This window comes from Cervus elaphus, chromosome 10 (genome assembly GCF_910594005.1).
Source record: "Cervus elaphus chromosome 10, mCerEla1.1, whole genome shotgun sequence".
Lineage (NCBI taxonomy): Eukaryota > Metazoa > Chordata > Mammalia > Artiodactyla > Cervidae > Cervus > Cervus elaphus.
Window position 1 is genome coordinate 33,306,576 of NC_057824.1, and position 20,456 is coordinate 33,327,031.

Genomic DNA, 20,456 nt, shown 5'->3' on the forward strand with positions numbered 1-20,456 from the left:
CTGCAAATTGTGGTGAAGAAAATAATAATATAGATACATAAAAAATATGGGCAGCAATATCTGTTACCTGTTTATATATCTCTGGAATTTCAGATAGTACATACCTATATATGATATTTAAACTTTTTAGTGTGTTGATTTTAAGTGTAATTCCCATTCTGACTTTGCATGTGAAGTCAAGTTTATAATAAAGCTGTTACTATGTGAACATTAAATAAACGCAAAAGCAGCCCAACTCATGTCTGGAACTTTTTTGGCTGTGGCAGCTTTAATTACTGGGATTGTGAGCTTTAGAAGGAGTTTCTCTGCCCTCTTGTTAGGACAATTGCCTGCTAAATACCTCTTTCTTTTTGCACTTGGTGTCATGCTTTAATATATTGTTGCTACATATCCAAAGAGGTAATTGCTTTAACTTTGAGAATTCTTGATTCTCTGGTGGCCATGGAAGCTTCCGTAATGCCACTAATAGCTAACTTGCATGTCCTTTAAATATTTTAAGTTTGATTTTTAAAATAAAAGCAGATACATATACACTACCAAGGGCTTTCCACTGGCTCAGCGGTGAAGAGTCTGCCTGCAATGCAATAGTCACAGGAGCTGCAGGTTCGATCCCTGGGTGGGGAAGATCCCCTCCAGGAGGACATGGCAACCCACTCCAGTATTCTTACCTGGACAATTCCATGGACAGAGGAGTCTGGTGGACTACAGTTCATTGGGCCACAAAGAGCCAGACACAACTGAAGCTACTTAGCATGCATGCATACACTGGCAGAGATTCCAACAGGAAAGACTTCTTTCTTTTGAACAAATTACTTAATTTCTCTTCTAAGTCTCTAGTAACAGCTCTTAGGCTTTAGCCAGGTTGCATCAGAATTAAGACACCTGCAGCCACTGAAGAAGACTCTCATAACATTGCTCAAGGTGGAGTGTTTTGAACCTGGTAACTTGGTGTGTCTCTTTACCAGAGAGAGACGTTCTACGTAGGGTTGAGGCAAATGATCAAACTATAGTATCTATGCATAGAGCCAGATCCAGCATTTAAGAGGCAAGTATTTGCCAGGAGAAGGGAAGAAACTCATGTTATTCTTTTCATATATGTAAAGAATTCTTTTCACAGATGAAAAGAAATATGTCTACTTTATCCTAATTACTGCCTCATAAAAAAAAAATGCTTGTGCTTATATAACTTCATTGGTATATGTGGCCCAAATATCAAGTAACTTTGGTACAGTTGCAAGCCTCATTTTTGTTGTTGATTCTCTGTGTCTAGCATTTGAAATGTATTCCTGACGATTTTTCCCCCAGGTTATTTTCCCAGATACCTGTTCTCTTTTTCTACACTTTACCAAACAATTTTTCTTATCTCTGATTTCTGACTTCATGGGTAATGTAGACCTACTATACTCTCCTTCTGTCCTCAACCTGTGGCTCTTATGTAGCTGAACTTTATATGTTAGCTGAATTTCCCAGGCAAGACTTAATCTATCCACATGGATACCACAACAATTCATTAAGGACACAGAAAAGATCAGGTTGCTCTGCTATGTTAAAGACATCAGGGGTACTCCACTGACTAGAGAAGTTTCTTTGCACAGGATACAAGGCCATCAGTGACCTCTTTCTGAATACCCTTCCAGCCCCCCCCCAACCTTTTTATTTCAAATGTATTTGTTGTTAAAATTTTTTTTATTTATTTTTATTAGTTGAAGGCTAATTACTTTACGATATTGTAGTGGTTTTTGCCATACACTGACATGAATCAGCCATGGATTTACATGTGTTCCCCATCCTGAACCCCCCTCCCACCTCCCTCCCCATCCCATCCCTTTGGGTCACCCCAGTGTACCAGCCCCGAGCACTTGTCTCATGCATCCAACCTGGCCTGGCGATCTGTTTCACCATAGATAATATACACGTTTTGATGCTGTTCTCTCAGATCATCCCACCCTCGCCTTCTCCCATAGAGTCCAAAAGTCTGTTCTGTACTTCTGTGTCTCTTTTTCTGTTTTGCATATAGGGTTATCGTTACCATCTTTCTAAATTCCATATATATGTGTTAGTATACTGTATTGGTCTTTATCTTTCTAGCTTACTTCACTCTGTATAATGGGCTCCAGTTTTATCCATCTCATTAGAACTGATTCAAATGTATTCTTTTTAATGGCTGAGTAATATTCCATTGTGTATATGTACCACAGCTTTCTTATCCATTCGTCTGCTGATGGGCATCTAGGTCGTTTCCATGTCCTGGCTATTATAAACAGTGCTGCGATAAACATTGGGGTGCACGCTCTTTCAGATCTGGTTTCCTCGGTTTGCATGCCCAGGAGTGGGATTGCTGGCTCATATGGCAGTTCTATTTCCAGTTTTTTAAGGAATCTCCACACTGTTCTCCACAGCGGCTGTACTAGTTTGCATTCCCACCAACAGTGTAAGAGGGTTCCCTTTTCTCCATACATTCTCCAACATTTATTGCTTGTAGACTTTTGGATAGCAGCCATCCTGACTGGCGTGTAATGGTACCTCATTGTGGTTTTGATTTGCATTTCTCTGGTAATGAGTGATGTTGAGCATCTTTTCATGTGTTTGTTAGCCATCTGTATGTCTTCTTTGGAGAAATGTCTGATTAGATCTTTGGCCCAGTTTTTGATTGCCAGCCCCATTTTTGTCTCTTCTTTCTTTGAACTTTATGTTATAGCAATATTGAACCGGTAGCAGTTCTTTGCATGTACTATGTTGTCTCTTGCTCCTCTGCCTTTGGTCACATTATCCTCTTTTTGGGAGGGAATGTGTTCTCTAGAGGTCCCTCATTTTCTTTGGATAGTTGTCATTCATTCTAGAAAACTCTTGTAAGTGCAAAGTGTCCTCGTCCCTCCTCTGTGCTCCCTTAATACCTTCTGAGTTCTCTGAGATCAAGGATTGTGTATTAAGACATTTAAGCATGCTGTAGTTACTTAAAACTTTGTTTATAAATGACTGAATTATGTAAATTTTTACTTAGACATAGTGCATGTGCCTGTTCCTTCTCACTTTCTCTGTTCTGCTTCCTTGATCATTGGTGATGGTAATCTTTTGTCTTATTAAGCTACTCAGATTCTATGATAATTTACCCTTTTAGTTTACTTAGCTCTTCGGACATAGTGAATCATTATTTTTTCATTTAATACTTAAAATAGGCAACATTCAACATTTAAATGTTATCATCCCTCCTCTTCTTCATTTGGGTTTTTCCTTTTGTGTCATTCATTTTTTTGAAGAGAGTGGTATTTTTTTTGCCCTACCATATTTGGCTAACATTATGGGAAATGAAATAATAGAACTTTCTGAATTTTCACCAGTTGTTACTGTTGTTTAGTTGCTAAGTGGTGACCGACTTTTTAAGACCCCATGGACTATAGCCCACCAGGCTCCTCTGTCTATGGGATTTCCCAGGCAAGAATACTGGAGTGAGTTGAAATTTCCTTCTCCAGGGGATCTTCCAACCCAGGGAACATACCCGCGTCTCCTACATTAGCAGGTGGATTCTTTACCACTGAGCTACCAGGGAAGACACCAGAGAAGCTGTTGTTTAATCACTGAGTCATATCCAACACTTTGTGACCCCATGGACTGTAGTCTGCCAGACTTCTCTGTCTGTGGGCTTTCCCAGGCAAGAATACTGAAGTGGGTTGCCATTTCTTTCTCCCACTAGGGAAGTAGGCAGGTCAGTTCTCCATGAGGAAAATTCATTCATAATGATCAAAGAAGGTACCACTACTGTGTCTTTGAAACTCAAAGGCAAAATGCCATGGAGATGAAAGAGGAAACATATAAATTTAGTCAATTTTAAATTATGACTGTGGTTATAGGATGTGAGTCCTGCTACCTGTTCCCTGTTGACAGTGATACTGTCATTCCTCCTCATTTAGAATTCCGAGTTGCTCACTTGTCCTCAAAACACAACTTTTAACTTTGTATTTTATGTACCTTTCATGGCTAGTATTTGCCTTTTGATGTTTATTGACTGAAAATATTTGTTTTCTGTTATTGTTCATTCTAGGTAAAATATCGTCTGCGTTTCCGTTCTGAAAAAAACACTCCATGGTTTACAGAACTTCTCTTTCCAATACCTCCCTCTTCAGGACCCAGGAACCCGATCTCCCCACAAGGAGGAAATCCTGGTGAGCATATCCTTAAGCACATTTAATTATTATTTTGGTTGTGCAATCTGGCAGTCATTTAACATTTTTTTTTTCAACATGTGAGAAATGTGTTTCTTTGTGAATTGTGACAGTAAGTTTTTAAAATTTAGTTTTTATGATAAAACAAACATATAAAAAACCTTATGTTTGGAAAACTCAACAGTGGCCATAGGACTGGAAAAGGTCAGTTTTCATTCCAATCCCAAACAAAGGCAATGCTAAAGAATGCTCAAACTCCCGCACAATTGCACTCATGTCACACGCTAGTAAAATAATGCTTAAAATTCTCCAAGCCAGCCTTCAACAGTATGTGAACTGTGAACTTCCAGAAATTCAAGTTGAATTTAGAAAAGGTAGAGGAACCAGAGGTCAAATTGCCAACATCCGTTGGATCATTGAAAAAGCAAGAGAGTTCCAGAAAAACATCTACTTTTACTTTATTGACTATGCCAAAGCCTTTGACTGTGTGGATCACAACAAACTCTGGAAAATTCTTCAAGAGATAAGAATACCAGACCACCTTACCTGCCTCTTGAGAAACCTGTATGCAGGTCAGGAAGCAACAGCTAGAACTGGACATGGAACAACAGACTGGTTCCAAATAGGGAAAGGAGTACATCAAGGCTGTATATTGTCACTGTGCTCATTTAACTTATATGCAGAGTACATCATTGGAAACACTGGGCTGGAAGAAGCACAAGCTGGAATCAAGATTGCTGGGAGAAATATCAATAACCTCAGATACACAGATGACACCACTCTTATGGCAGAAAGTGAAGAAGAACTAAAGAGCCTCTTGATGAAAGTGAAAGAGGAGAGTGAAAAAGTTGGCTTAAAGCTCAACATTCAGAAAACTAAGACCATGGCATCTAGTCCCATCATTTCATGGCAAATAGATGGGGAAAAAGTGAAAAACAGTGACAGACTTTATTTTCTTGGGCTCCAAAAATCACTGCAGATGGTGATTGCAGTCATGAAATTGAAAGACGCTTACTCCTTGGAAGGAAAGTTATGACAAAGCTAGATAGCATATTAAAAAGCAGAGACATTACTTTGCCAACAAAGGTCCATCTAGTCGAAGCTATGGTTTTTCCAGTGGTCATGTATGGATGTGAGAGTTGGACTATAAAGAAAGCTGAGTGTCAAAGAATTGATGCTTTTGAACTGTAATGTTGGAGAAGACTCTTGAGAGTTCCTTGGACTGCAAGGAGATTCAACCAGTCCATCCTAAAGGAGATTAGTCCTGAATATTCATTGGAAAGACTGATGCTGAAGCTTAAGCTCCAATACTTTGGCCACCTGATGGGAAGAACTGACTCATTTGAAAAGACCCTGATGCTGGGAAAGATTGAAGGCGGAAAGAGAAGGGGAGGACAGAGGATGAGATGGTTGGATGGCATAACCAACTCAATGGACATGAGTTTGAGTGAACTCCGGGAGCTGGGGATGGACAGGAAGGCCTGGCGTGCTGCAGTCCATGGGGTCGCAAAGAGTCAGACATGACTGAGCAACTGAACTGAACTGATACACTTGAAAAGTATCTTTGTATCACCTTTGATAATTTCCTGAACTTTTACATTACAAATTACATAGGTTAACTTTAGGGATAAAAAACAATAGAAAGTGAAAGTGAAGTCACTCAGTAGTGTCCGACTCTTTGTGACCCCATGGACTGTAGCCTACAGGCTCCTCAGTCCATGGAATTTTCCAGGCAAGAGTACTGGAGTGGGTTGCCATTTCCTTCTCCAGGGGATCTTCCCAACCCAGGAATGGAACCCGGGTCTCCTGCACTGCAGGCAGATGCTTTACCATCTGAGCCACCAGGGAAGCCCCCACCTCCCAAAAAACAAACAAACAAACAATAGAGGACTTGAATTAACTAACAATCCTGAGAATTTGTCTTTACTAAATTATTCAGCAGAAGACAAAAGCTATGTGTAGTTTACTATTATCAAGAACATGATGATGTATCAGTTTGACAGACTACTGTGTAGTGATGAAAACTAATCATTATCAAACCTGATAAACACAGAGCCATATGGATAGAATTATGAAAATGTATAATGGTCTGTATAAAAATTAGAATGGCTGTCTGAAAATAAAGAAAGTTAGAGTGGTGGGATTGTGTAGTGTCTGGTCATTTTTATCAAAAACATTGTGTATTTCTCTAATCAAAAGTGGCCTCTTTTAAAATTAGTGTGCTGCATCCTAAGTATAGTTGTGAGAGTAAGTTAATTGAAAAATGCATGATCTTAGTGGAAAAATAGTAGTTTAAAACCAAAAAGAAGCTTTGGTCCCATAAAAACATTTAAATATATAAACAGTGCTGCGATGAACATTGGGGTGCATGTTTCTCTTTCAGATCTGGTTTCTTCAGTGTGTATGCCCAGAAGTGGGACTGCTGGGTCATATGGCAGTTCTATTTCCAGTTTTTTAAGGAATCGGGTGGAGAGGGAGGTGGGAGGGGGATCGGGATGGGGAATATGTGTAAATCTATGGCTGATTCATATCAATGTATGACAAAACCCACTGAGAAAAAAAAAAAAATAAAGATACTGTAGACATTCACAAAAAAAAAAAGAAAATGTGACTGAAACTACTAATGCAATATTTAATCAGTATAGTGTCTGTTAAAACAATATAAACATTTTAACTGAAAAAATATATATATATGCTATTCCTCAAGGGAGGCTTTCCTTAAAAAACCTACTATAAAGAAATAAAAATTAGACAGATTTCACCTATTGAATGATACTGCATAGCAAGTTAATATTAAAAACTGGTATGAAGAGATACTCTCCTTGTAAATGACATTATAGTATAGTGACTGGGAGTCAAGTGATTTGATGTTTCTTTCTCAGACTCTGTTAGTCAGTACCTTTATGATCTTAAACACTCTGGACCAAGTTTCTTAAGGTGCAAAATGAGTATTTGGAGTAAGTGACCTTTTAAATCCCCATCAACAGTAAAAATCTATGGTATTAATTATTAGGACCTGGACCAGTTAAATCAGCTAAGTGGTAGAAGAGATGATCAGAATTAGTTCAGTGAAATTTGAAAGTGATATTTACAAAAATTATAATAAGAATACTTAAACATGAGATCCATTTTCTTAAGTGCACAACAAAGGTATATTATTGTGTAGCAGATCTCCAGAACTATGTAATCTTGCAAAACTAAAACCCTGCACCAATTAAACAACAACAACTCATTTTCCCCTCCTTCCAGCCCTTGGAGACCACCATTCTATTTTATGTTTCTATGAGTTTGACTACTCTAGATACTTCATTTAAGTGACATCACACATTAATTGTCTTTTTGTGCATAATGTCCTCAAGATTTATCCATCTTGTAGCATATACCAGAATTTTCTTCTTTTTCAAGGCTGAATAATATTGCATTATAGGTCATTTCAGTTCAGTTGCTCAGTCGTGTCTGACTCTTTGTGACCCCATGGGCTGCAGTATGCCAGACTTCCCTGTCCATCACCAACTCCTGGAGCTTGCTCAAACTCATGTCCAGAAAGTCAGTGATGTCATTCAACCATCTCATCCTCCATCATCTCCTTCTCCTCCTGCCTTCAGTCTTTCCCAACATCAGGGTCTTTCAAATGAATCAGTTCTTCCCATCAAGTGGCCAAAATATTGGGGCTTCAGCTTCAGCATCAGTCCTTCCAACGAATATTCAGGACTGATTTCCTTTAGGATTGACTGGCTTGATCTCCTTGCAGTCCAAGGAACTCTCAAGAGTCTTCTCCAACACCACAGTTCAATAGCATCAGTTCTTCAGCACTCAGCTTTCTTTATAGTCCAACTCTGACATCCATACATGACTACTGGGAAAACCATAGCTTTGACTAGCTAGACCTTTGTTGGCAAAGTAACGTCTCTGCTTTTTAATATGCTGTCTAGTTTGGTCACAGCTTTTCTTCCAAGGAGCAAGCATCTTTTAATTTCATGGCTGTTGTTGCCATCTGCAGTGAATTTGGAGCCCGAGAAAATAAAATAAAGTCTGTCATTGTTTCCATTGTTTCCCCACCTATTTGCCATGAAGTGAGTTCAGATGCCATGATCTTAGTCTTTTCAATGCTGGGTTTTAAGCCAGCTTTTTCATTCGCCTCTTTCACTTTCATCAAGAGGCTCTTTAGTTCCTCTTTGCTTTCTGCCATAAGGGTGGTATCATCTGCATATCTGAGATTATTAATATTTCTCCTGGCAATCTTGATTCCAGCTTTGCTTCATCCAGCCTGGCATTTTGCATGATTCACTCTGTATAGAAGCTAAAAAAGTCTGGTGACAATATACAGCCTTGACATACTCCTTTTCCAATTTGGAACCAGTTTATTGTTTCATGTACTGTTCTAGCTAATGCTTCTTGACTGAATACAGATTCCTCTGGAGGCAGGTCAAGTGGTCTGGTATTCCCATCTCTTGAAGAATTTTCCACAGTTTGTTGTGATCCACATAGTCAAAGGCTTTGGCATAGTCAATAAAGCAGAATTAGATATTTTTTCTGGAACTCTCTTGCTTTTTCGATGACCCAACAGATGTTGGCAATTTGATCTCTGGTTTCTCTGTCTTTTCTAAATCCAGCTTGAACTTTTGGAAGTTCATAGTTCACCTACTGTTGAAGCCTGACTTGGAGAATTTTAAGCATTACTTTGTTGGCGTGTGAGATGGGTGCAATTGTGCGGTAGTTTGAACATTCTTATGCATTTCCTTTCTTTGGGATTGGAATGAAAATTGACCTTTTCTAGTCCTGTGGCCCCTGCTGAGTTTTCCAAATTTGCTGGCATATTGAGTGCAGCACTTTCACAGCATCATCTTTTAGAATTTGAAATAGCTCAACTGGAATTCCGTCACCTGCACTAGCTTTGTTTGTAGTGATGCTTCCTAAGGCCCACTTGACTTCACAAACCAGGATGTCTGACTCTAGGTAAGTGATCACACCATTGTGCTTATATGGGTCAAGATCTTTTTTGTATAGTTTTCTTCTGTGTATTCTTGCCACCTTTTCTTAATATCTTCTGCTTCTTTTGTGTCTATACCTTTTCTGTCCTTTATTGTGCCCATCTTTGCATGAAATGTTTCCTTGGTGTCTCTAATTTTCTTGAAGAGATCTCTAGTCTTTCCCTTTCTATTGTTTTCCTCTGTTTCTTTGCACTGATCACTCAGGAAGGTTTTCTTATCTCTCCTTGCTATTCTTTGGAACTTTGCATTCAGATGGGATTGTCTTTCCTTTTCTCCTTTGCCTTTCACTTCTCTTTTTTCTCAGCTATTTTTAAGGCCTCCTCAGACAACCATTTTGCCTTTTTGCATTTCTTTTTCCTGGGGATGGTATTACGCCACCACCTCCTGTACAATATCCATCCATAGTTCTTTAGGCACTCTGTCTATCAGATCTAATCCCTTGAATCTATTTGTCACTTCCACTGTATAATCGTAAGGGATTTGATTTAGGTCATACCCTAATGGTCTAGTGGTTTTCCCTCTGTTATTCAATTTACATCTGAATTTTGCAATAAGAATTTCATGATCTGAGCCACAGTCCGCTCCCGGTCTTGCTTTTGCTGACTCTATAGAACTTCTCCATCTGTGGCTGCAAAGAATATAATTAATCTGATTGAGGTGTTGACTGTCTGGTAATCTCCATGTGTAGAGTTGTCTCTTGTGTTGTTGGAAGAGGATTTTTGCTATTATCAGTACATTCTCTTGGCAAAACTCTGTTAGCCTTTGCCGTGCTTCATTTTGTACTCTGAGGCCAAATTTGCCTGTTACTCCAGGTATCTCTTGACTTCCTACTTTTGCATTCCAGTCTCCTATGATGAAAAGGACATCTTTTTTTGGTGTCAGTTCTAGAAGGTCTTGTAGGTCATCATAGAACCATTCAACTTCAGCCTCTTTGGCATTGGTGTATACACACACACACACACACACACACACACACACACACACACACACACACACCACAGTTGGTTTATCTGTTCATCTATCAAAGAACATTTAGGTTGCTTTCATCTCTTGGCTATTGTGAATAAAGCTGCAATGAATATGTCTGTGCAGATATTTAATTGAGATCCTATTTTCAACTCTTTATTCCAAAAAATGTAATTATTGGATTTTATGGCAATTACTTGTAATATTATGAGAAACCTCCATCCTGTTTTCCATTGCAAGTGCACCATTTTATATTTCCACCAGTAGTTCACAAGGATTTCAATTTCCTTACATCTTCACCAAAATTTGTTAGTTTCTCTGTTTTGGTAGTGGCCATCCTGACAGGTGTGAGGTGGCATCTTGTAGTTTTGATATGCATTTCCCTGATGACTAGTGAATTTGATTATTTTTTTCATTTGCTTTTTGTCCCCTTGTATATTTTTTTTTAAAGAAATGTCTGTTCAGGTCATTCATATTTTTTAATATGGTTGTTTAGTTGTTGTTGAGTTTTACCAGTTCTTTATATATTCTGAATATTAGCCCTTTATAAATTTTATGGTTTATAAATATTTTCTCCCATTTCATTGGTTGTCTTTTCATTCTGTTGATTGTTTCCTTTGCTGTGGAAACAGTTTTAAGTGTGATGTAGTCTACTTTGTTTATTTTTGCTTGTCCCATGTGCTTTTGATGTCATGTCTGAGAAATCATCACCAAATCCAACATCATGAATGATTTGCCCATTGTTTTCTTCTAAGAGTTTTACAATGTCAGGTCTTGTGTTTAGATATTCAATCCATTTTCATTTTATTTTTGATTATGGTATAAGGTAAGGATCCAAATTCATTCTTTTGCATGTGGACTTCCAGTTTATCCAACACCGTTTCTTTTGAAGAGACTGTATTTTTTTGCCCAATACCCTTAGCAAAGATCATTTGACCATATATGAGAGTTTATTTCTGGATCATCTGTTGTTTTCCATTTGTCTCTATGTCTGTCTTTATGCCAGTACCATAGTCTTTTGATTACTGTAACTTCCTAATATATTTTAAAATCAGGACATGTGAGTCCTCCAGCTTAGAATAACAAGTGTTTTTCTTGTTCAGGATTATTTTGGCTACTCAGAATCTTTTGCAATTTCATATGGATTTTAGGATTTTTGTCTATTTCTACAAAAAATGCATTTGGGGTTTTGATAGAGATTATATTGAATCTGTAGATAACTTTTGATTAGTATGAATATTGTCTTCCAGTTCATGTCTTTTAATTTATTTGTGTCTTCTTTATTAATTTCAGGAATGCTTTGTAGTTTTCAGTGTACAAGTAATTTACCTCTTTGGTTAAGTTTCTTCCTATGTATTTTATTCTTTTCAATGCTATTGTAAATGGAGTTATGTCATATCTTGTTTTAAGTTTCATTTCTATGCATGTGTCCAGTATAGAAAAGTATATCTGGTATTTCCTTGAATTCTCATTTCTTTTGACTGATAATATTTCATAAACCAACTATAACATTTGGATGCAAGTATTTTAGTTTGGGGAAGGTAGTAATGCAATTCCATGCTATTTATTATCTCTTTATATTCCAAACTATTAAAAGTTTTGTGAATTTGCTTTGTTTTATGAGTTTAAAAGTTAGAATTACCTCAATTGCCTTCTGTGTTTGCCTTGCTGTTTCCTAATATACTGAACTTGGCAATCTTTGTTTTTTCACTTAGCGTACTACAAAGACGGATTCCTTCTTGTGCAGCATGCCTTGGATAAGGCCATCATTGTGTACCATAATGGCAGAGCTGCGGAAATGCTATTTGAAAATGTCACCATTTTTGTTACCAGATTTCCATACCCTGCTTATTATAAAGATGATTTTTTTCTCTCTTTTATATCTCTCTTCCCTTTAGAAGTTTTACTTATATTTTCTCTAACTGAATTTACTCTTATCAGGACCATTGTTATGGAAAAGGAAACCAGACTGAAGGTAAATTCACTTTCTTTGTTTCATTTTGGGTTTGTGGAACAGACTTATGCACAGAATTAGACTATGTCTATACATTTGTTACTAGTGAATGATTATAACACAATAGCAATATACAAATATAGATTGGGCATAGAATTTATATACTATGTTATTTGTCAATTTGCTGGTGTTTTTCTTTAATCTAAATTCTTGATCTGGCTTGTAATTTTATTGACTATTTGATAAAAATGCTGTGAAGAGAAGTCATATATTAAATGTCTTGAATCTTCTTTGGAATAAAATGAACAAAAAAGAACTAATCATAATAAGCTTATAAATTATATGACCCTAATATGTACTTCAATTCCAAGATTTGAGAATCTTTTTAATATCAGGTCAAATCAAGATCATATTATAAAGAGCAGTGGCTCTAAGGTCAGAGAGAAAGCCATTAATTTATCCATCTATCCATTGATTTGTGATCCTGTACTGTAGCCCACCATGCTGCTCTGTCCATGGGATTCTCCAGGCAAGTATACTGGAGTGGATTGCCATGTATTACCCTCTAAATCACCCAGGCTTGAAACCTAAGTCTTATCAGTATAGTATAGTATGTGTAGCACCTGAGTACTGCCATTTCCTACCCCTATAACTTTGGGGTAACTTTCTTAACTTCTCTGGGCCTCATTTGCAAAATGGAGGTAAAATACTCTTACCACATAGAGTTGTGTGATAATTAAAGAGATCTTAATTGTTAGTACATAGGGAATATTATGTAGCTATCAACACTTAGCTATCTTTCCATTCCCTTTGTTCCCTGTGTGCAGCATATGTCAGCCAGCATATATTCTGTTCCTTTCTCTCCATTTTTGGAAATGTCATTTTGTCTTTCAAGCTCTTGTTAATTTTTCATCATCTAGCCATGTCTCTGACTACCACATATTTTTCTCTTTTTTCCTACTTAGTGAATAATCTCCTTGAAATCTATTTTCAACTTTAAACTTCAGCTTACTAATTTTCTCTCTGTGTCTCCAGGACCTATTACACAAATGTTGATCATGTAGTTTAAATTATTTGTTATTTAATTTTTCATTAAAAAACTTGAATTAAAATAAATACATACCAATGTGTACAGATGTTTGAAACATGAATACACAACTACTGTTCCAGCCAAGAAATAGAATATTGCCTGTAATCTGGGCATTCCTTGGCATCCCATCTAAATAACTACATCTCTCTTCTCTAAAAATAGTTACTATTTAAATTCTAAAATCATATATGAGTGTTGCCTGGTTTAAAAACTTTATTTAAATAGAATCATACAATAGCAATTCTTTTGTTTCAGTGGGAGCTATTGATATTTTCTGTATAGATGCAATTTGGCCATTTTCATTGTTGTTCATTTCATTTCATTTATGACTATACCACAATTTGTCACTGTTGCTGATGAGTATTTAGTTGTTCAAGTATTGGCCGATTATAGTAAGCCAATGTGAATATTTTTTTTAATGAAGCTGTAGGTTTATTCAATAACAGTTGAGAGGCCCCCAATATAATGTTAAATGAAAAAGAGCATATCCTGAAACGATGCAGGAATCATCCCATTTTTGCAAAAAGCATGTGTATCAGAGGAAAACAAAACAGATATGTGCTAATATATTAGCAATAGTGAAATAGTGAAATATTCCCTTTTATTCTTTTTTAATTTTAAATTTATTTATTTTTTATTGAAGGATGTATTTTGGTGAAGATGTACACATTTTTCTGTTGGATATATACCTAAGATTAAGATTGGTAGAGTATAAAGTATACATATTTTCAACCTTGTTAAATAAAGTGAAATTTTTTTCTAAAGTTCGTGCCAATTCATTCTCTTATCAATAGTTGAAGAGAGTTCCTCTTGTTCCGTAAGTATGCCAACAACTGGTGGCATTAGCCTTTTAAACTTTCAATCATTCTGGAAATAGTGGTAAACTCATTGTGGTTTTAATTTAATTTTCTTTGTCAACCAATGATGTTGAACCCCTTTTCACATCCTTTTTGGCTACATGGATATTCTCTTTTGTGAAGTGTGTATTCAAAAGTCTTTTCCCCACTTTTCTGTTGGGCTGTGTGTCTTGTCTCATTGATTTTCATTGATTCTTTATATATTTTGGATACAAGTTCTTTGTGTGATGTATGTATTGCAAGTATGTTCTCCCAACCTGTAACTTGCTTTAATGTGTCTTTCACTTATAAAAGTTCTGAATTTTAATGTAATAAAGTCTTTTCCTTTATGATTCCTGCATTCTGTGGCCAGTCTTTGCTGGCTGAGTATCCCCACATTCTCTTCCTTGTTCTTTACACCTTCTTTTTTCCTAATCTTTGCATATAAGCCTCCGAATTTAAGTCAAATCAACTTTTGTTATGACCTGTAAGTTGAAATACAATGTTTTCTTTATCGTATATTTCATAATAGTTTCTAATTTTTTTGCTAATTTTTTCTTTGACCCATAGGACATTTATAAAACTTCAAGGACCATTATAAATTTAAAACAGTGTTACAAGTTTTTTTTTTTTTTTTTTAAGGATCAAAAGTTAGCAGTTCATTAAGATCCTTATGTATCTTCATAACAGCAATAGAAGTCATCACTACTAGTTGATGTGGTTGAAATAAACAAATGTTCACAGATATCAGTGTAGGGTATAGGTACTCTTTCTCTAAAGAGGACATACAATTAACGTACATCCACATTTACTAAATCATTAACCTCTGTTTTGGAAGCCAGAGAAAATACAATTCTCAGACCATTATATGAGAAGGATGAAAATGTTTCTTGAATGTTTGTAATCTGTATTTGATCAAGGATCATTCAGCAGATTTTGAAGCTCACAATTGTGAACTTAATAGAACAGAATGGTTTTTAATGTGTTTAAAAAACACAACAACATACTAGGTGCCAGTCTTTTATTTCAGTTTTTTAAAATTTTCTTGAAACATGCTTTATGGACTAGAATATAGCCAATTTTAACAAATGTTCTGTTATCACATGTGCACTGAAAAACAATGTGTGCTGAGCATTAAAAGGGTGCAGTTTTCTGTACATGTTACATCAATTTTGTTATTTACATTGTTCATATTCATGTTTTATCTATTAGTTGTTATCAGTTATTGTGAGAAGTATATTACATATCTACCTTTATGTTTATTGATTTTTTAAAATATTTATGTATTTTTAATTGATGATTGGTTTACAATATTGGCTTGTTTTCTGTCTTACATCAACATAAATTAACCATAGGTGTACATATGTCCCCTCCCTCTTGAATCTCCCTCCAACCTCCCACCCATTCCCACCCCTCTAAGTTGAGTTGTCTAATTTTTCCTTTTAATTGTCAGTTTTAGCTTTATACATGTTGATGTTACGTGTAGGGGACCCAGTACATGGGATTTGCTTATTTTTACCTGTTTTGCATGACTTGACTTATTTCTTCATGGAGAGCCTGTCCACCATTGCCATCACGTTGTCTTCTATGAATAACATTGCTGGTGCTGGTTGTTTTAAACTCCCTTCTAAGGAACAGGGTTTGGAATGGCAAATATTATTCCTGCATTGGGAGCTAGTTCTATTCATTTCTGGGCTCAAAGAAAGAGCTTGTGTCATGGAGTGAGGGATCTTTCATCCACAGTGGCTTCATGGAATCTTCAGGTCACCGAACTCAGAAACTCAGGGAAGTTGTCAACCAGCCTACTGAACTTTGACCATGGAGTGAAGAGGTAGTAAAGAGTTGACATAAATCTCTTTGTCTTTCTCCCTACAGTGGACCATCTTAAGGCTTGATGCTTCCATTTGACTTAATGGAATAATAGCATTTGAATACATTTCTTTTTATCAGCCTGTGGCCAGTGTGCTCACATTACATTCAATTTGTTTTCTCTCAGTCACATCTTAATTTTCTCGTTCTTGCTGTTCTATGAATGAACCTCCTGATAAAGTCTTAGCATGTAAGCTTTGCTTAGGCTGTATTTTTCGGTCCTTCCAGGCTGAAGTACTTTTTGTTAGGTGCGTGTGGATTTCTAATGGTTATCTCTTCCAACTTGTTTAAAAATTTTGTTGTTGTTGTTCAGTTGATCAATTGTGTCTGACTGTTTGTGACGCAATAGACTGCAATATGCCAGGCTTCCCTGTCCTTCATCATCTCCCAGAGTTTGCTCAAACACATAGCCATTGAATCGGTGATGCCATCCAACCATCTTGTCCTCTGCCATCCACTTCTCCTTATGCCTTCAATTTCTCCCAGCATCAGGGTCTTTTCCAATGAGTCAGTTTTTCCCATCAGGTGGCCAGAGCATTGGAGCTTCAGCTCCAGCATTAGTCCTTTCAGTGAATATTCACAGTTGCTTTCCTTTAGGATTGACTGGTTCGATCTCCTTACTGTGCAAGGAACTCTGAAGTGTCTTTTCCAACACCACAGTTCAAAAGCATCAATTTTTTGGCCCTAAGCCTTTTTTATTGTCCAGCTCTCACATCTGTACATGATTACTGGAAAAACCATAGCTTTGACTATACACAACTTGGTCAGCAGAGTAATGTCTCTGCTTTTTAATATGCTGTCCAGGTTTGTCATAGCTTTTTTTCCAAGGAGCAAGTGCCTTTTAATTTTATGGCTGCAGGCACTGTCCACAGTGATTTTGGAGCCCAAGAGAAAAAAGTCTGTCACTGTTTCATTGCTTCCCCATTTATTTGCTATGAAGTGATGGGACAGGATGTCATGATCTTCATTTTGAATGTTGAGTTTTAAGCAAGCTCTTTCACTCTCTTCTTTCACTTTCATCATAAGGCTCTTTATTCCCTCTTTGCTTTCTGCCATAAGGGTGGTGTCATCTGCATATCTGAAGTTATTGATATTTCTCCCCACAATCTTGATTCCAGCTTGTGCTTCATCCAGCCTGCCTATTCTCATGATGTACTCTGCATATAAATTAAATAAGCTGGCTGACAATATATAGTCTTGACGTACTCCTTTCCCAATTTGGAACCAGTCTGTTGTTCCTTGTCTGATTCCAACTGTTGCCTCTTGACCTGCATAGAGGTTTCTCAGGAATCAGGTCAGGTGGTCTGGTATTCTCACCTCTTTTAAGAATTTTCCACAGTTTGTTGTGATCGACACAATCAAGGACTTTAGTGTAGTAGATGTTCTTCTGGAATTCTCTTCCTTTTTCTATGATCCAGTGGATGTTTGCAATTTGATCTCTGGTTCCTTTGCCTTTTTAAATCCAGCTTGTACATCTGGATGTTCTGGGCTCATATACTGTTGAAGTAGCTGGAAGAATTTTGAACAATACTTTGCTACCATGTGAAATGAGTGCAGTTGTGCAGTAATTTGAACATTCTTTGACATTTCCTTTATTTGGTATTGAAATAAAAAATGACCTTTTCCAGTCCTGTGGGTACTGCTGAGTTTTCCAAATTTGCTGGCATATTGAGCAGCACTTTAACAGCATCATCTTTCAGGATTTGAAATAGCTCAGGTGGAATTTCATCACCTCCACTAGCTTTGTTGACAGTGATGCTTCTTCAGGCCCACTTGACTTCACACTCCAGGATGTTTGGTTCTAGTTGAGTGATCATACCATCGTGGTTATCTGGGTCATTAGTATCTCTTTTGTATAGTTATTCTATATAATCTTAACACCTATTTTATTATCTTCTGCTTCTCTTAGGCCCATACAGTTTCTGTCCTTTATAGTGCATCTCTTTGCATGAAATGTTCCCTTGGTATCTCTAATATTCTTTAAGAGCTCTCTAGTCATTCCCATTCTATTGTTTTCCTCTATTTCTTTGCATTGTTCACTTAAAAAGGCTTTCTTATCTCTCCTTGCTATTCTTTGGAACTCTTCATTCAGATGGTTATATCTTTCCTTTTCTCCTTTGTCTTTCAATTCTTTTTTCATTTCTTTGTAAGGCCTCCTTGGACAACCATTTTGCCTTTTTACATTTGTTTTTCTTGGGGATGATTTTGATCACTGCATCCTGTATAATGTTATGAACCTCCATCCATAGTTCTTCAGGCACTCTATCAAATCTAATCCCTTGAATCTATTTGTTACTTTCACTGTATAATCACAAGCAATTTGATTTAGGTCATACCTGACAGGCCTGGTGGTTTTCTCTATGTTCTTCAATTTAAGTCTGCATTTTGCAATAAGGAGTTAATGATCTGACAAACAAGTCAGCTCTTGGTCTTGTTTTTACTAACTGTAAAGATCATCATCTTCAGCTACAAAAAATATAATCAATTTGATTTTGGTATTGACCATCTGGTGATGTCCATGTATAGAGTCACCTCTTGTGTTGTTGGAAGAAGGTATTTGCTATGACCAGTGCATTTTCTTGGGAAAATTCTGTTAGCCTTTGCCTTGCTTCATTTTGTACTCTAAGGCCAAGCTTGCCTGTTACTCCAGGTATTTCTTGATGGCCTACTTTTGCATTCCAGTCCCCTATAATTAAAAGGACATCTTTTTAGATGTTAGTTCTAGAAGTTCTTGTACGTCTTCATAAAACCATTCAACTTCTTCTTCATCATTAATGGTTGGGTCATAGACTTGGATTACTGTGATATTACATGGTTTTCCTTGGAAACAAACAGAGATCATTCTGTTGTTTTTGAGATTGCACACAAGTATGATTACTATTTATTCAATTTAACTTTGGTTTCTTATTAGTTGTAATTCTCTGGTAATAAGTAGTGTAATTTTCACGGTTGGTTTGGGTTTATATTATTCACATTTGCCATTTTGTTATATATTTTGCTTCTTCACAATATATTGCTAGGATTTTTGGTTAAAAAAAATAATTACATGTCTAAAGATATTTGAATAGTAAGGTAAAAGATGTTAAGATTTAAAGAGTAAGGAAAAAGGTTTTATACTTTCTTCAAAATTGGGAAAGAAGTATGTCAAGGCTGTATGTTGTCACCCTGCTTATGTAACTTACATGCAGAGTACATCATGTAAAATGCTCTGCTGGATGAATCACAAGCAGGAACCAAGATTGCCAGAAGAAATAACAATCTCAAATATGCAGATGTGTGGCTTAGTCACCTCAGTCATGTCCGACTCTCTGCGACCCCATGGACCATGGTCTGCCAGGCTCCTCTGTCCATGGGGTTCTCCAGGCAAGAATACTGGAGTGGGTTGCCATTTCCTTCTCCAGAAAAATATACAGATAATACCCCTCTACAGGCAAAATGTGAAGAGGAACTAGAGTCTCTTGTTGAGGATGAGAGAGGAGAGTGAAACAGCTGGCTTAAAACTCAAGATTCACAAAACTAAGATCATGGCATCCAGTCCCATCACTTCATGGCAAATAGATGGGGAAAAAGTGGAAACAGTGGCAGATTTAATTTTCTTGGACTCTAAAATCACTACAAGCAGTGACTGCAGCCATGAAATTAAAATACACTTGCTCCTTGCAAGGAAAGCTATAACAAACCTAGATAGTATATTGAAAAGCAGAGACATCACTTTACCAACAAAGGTCTGTATAGTCTAAGCTATGGTTTTTCCAGTAGTCGTGTACAAATGTGAGAGTTGGACCATAAATATGGCTGAGCACTGAAGAACTGATGCTTTCGAACTGTGATGTTGGAGAAGACTCTTGGACTATCAAACCAGCTGTTCCTAAAGGAAATCAACCCTGAATATTCATTGGAAGGACTGATACTGAAGCTGAAGCTCCAATAGTTTGGCCTCCTGATGCAAAGAGAAAACTCATTTGAAAATATCCTGATAGTGTGAAAGATTGAGCGCAGGAGGAGTCAGGAGCAACAGAGGATGAGATGGTTGGTTGGCATCACTGACTCAATGGACATGAGTTTGAGAAAACTCCAGGAAACAGTGAAGGAGAGGGAAACCTGTTGTGCTGCAGTTCATGGGGTCACAAAGAGTTGGACACAACTTAGCTACTGAACAACAAATATGTCATTCTCATTTCTTGTCTTGTTTTTCCCTTGAGCAGGTCCAGATTCATCCTATATCTTCTTATATATTCCTTCTGCCTGATGGATTTCCTTTTTTATTTTTGGTAATGCTGTTCCTCTGTTGATTTATTATTTCAGTTTTTGCATGTTTGGCAAGGTCTTTATTTTGCTATCATTTTTGAAAGATACTTAAGTTTGTTAAGAATTCTAAGGTAATGTTTTTGCTTGAGTACTTTAATATCTGACCTATTGCCTTGTTGCTTCAAATAAGATGGCTGTTTCTGCCCATCTGTACATAATGTATCATTTTTTAATCTCCTTTTTAAGATTTCTTCTTTTTCTTTTTTCCCCCCAGTTTTCAGGAATTTGACTATGGTATGCTTTGGTCTGTTTTTTTCATGTTTCCTGTGCTTGGATTTCCTG

The 20,456-nt window shown here is 36.8% G+C and overlaps 1 protein-coding gene across 1 annotated transcript in view; it reads left to right on the forward strand.

Moving 5' to 3' along the window:
• The window catches only part of LOC122702002 (phospholipid-transporting ATPase ABCA3-like), a 267,396-nt gene that overhangs the window by 39,010 nt on the left and 207,930 nt on the right, over positions 1-20,456 (forward strand). Inside the window, exons 5-6 of the mRNA XM_043915524.1 lie at positions 4,040-4,160; positions 11,833-12,092. Of these exons, the coding sequence (XP_043771459.1) occupies positions 4,040-4,160; positions 11,833-12,092 (381 nt within the window). The remainder of the gene's footprint in view (positions 1-4,039; positions 4,161-11,832; positions 12,093-20,456) is intronic.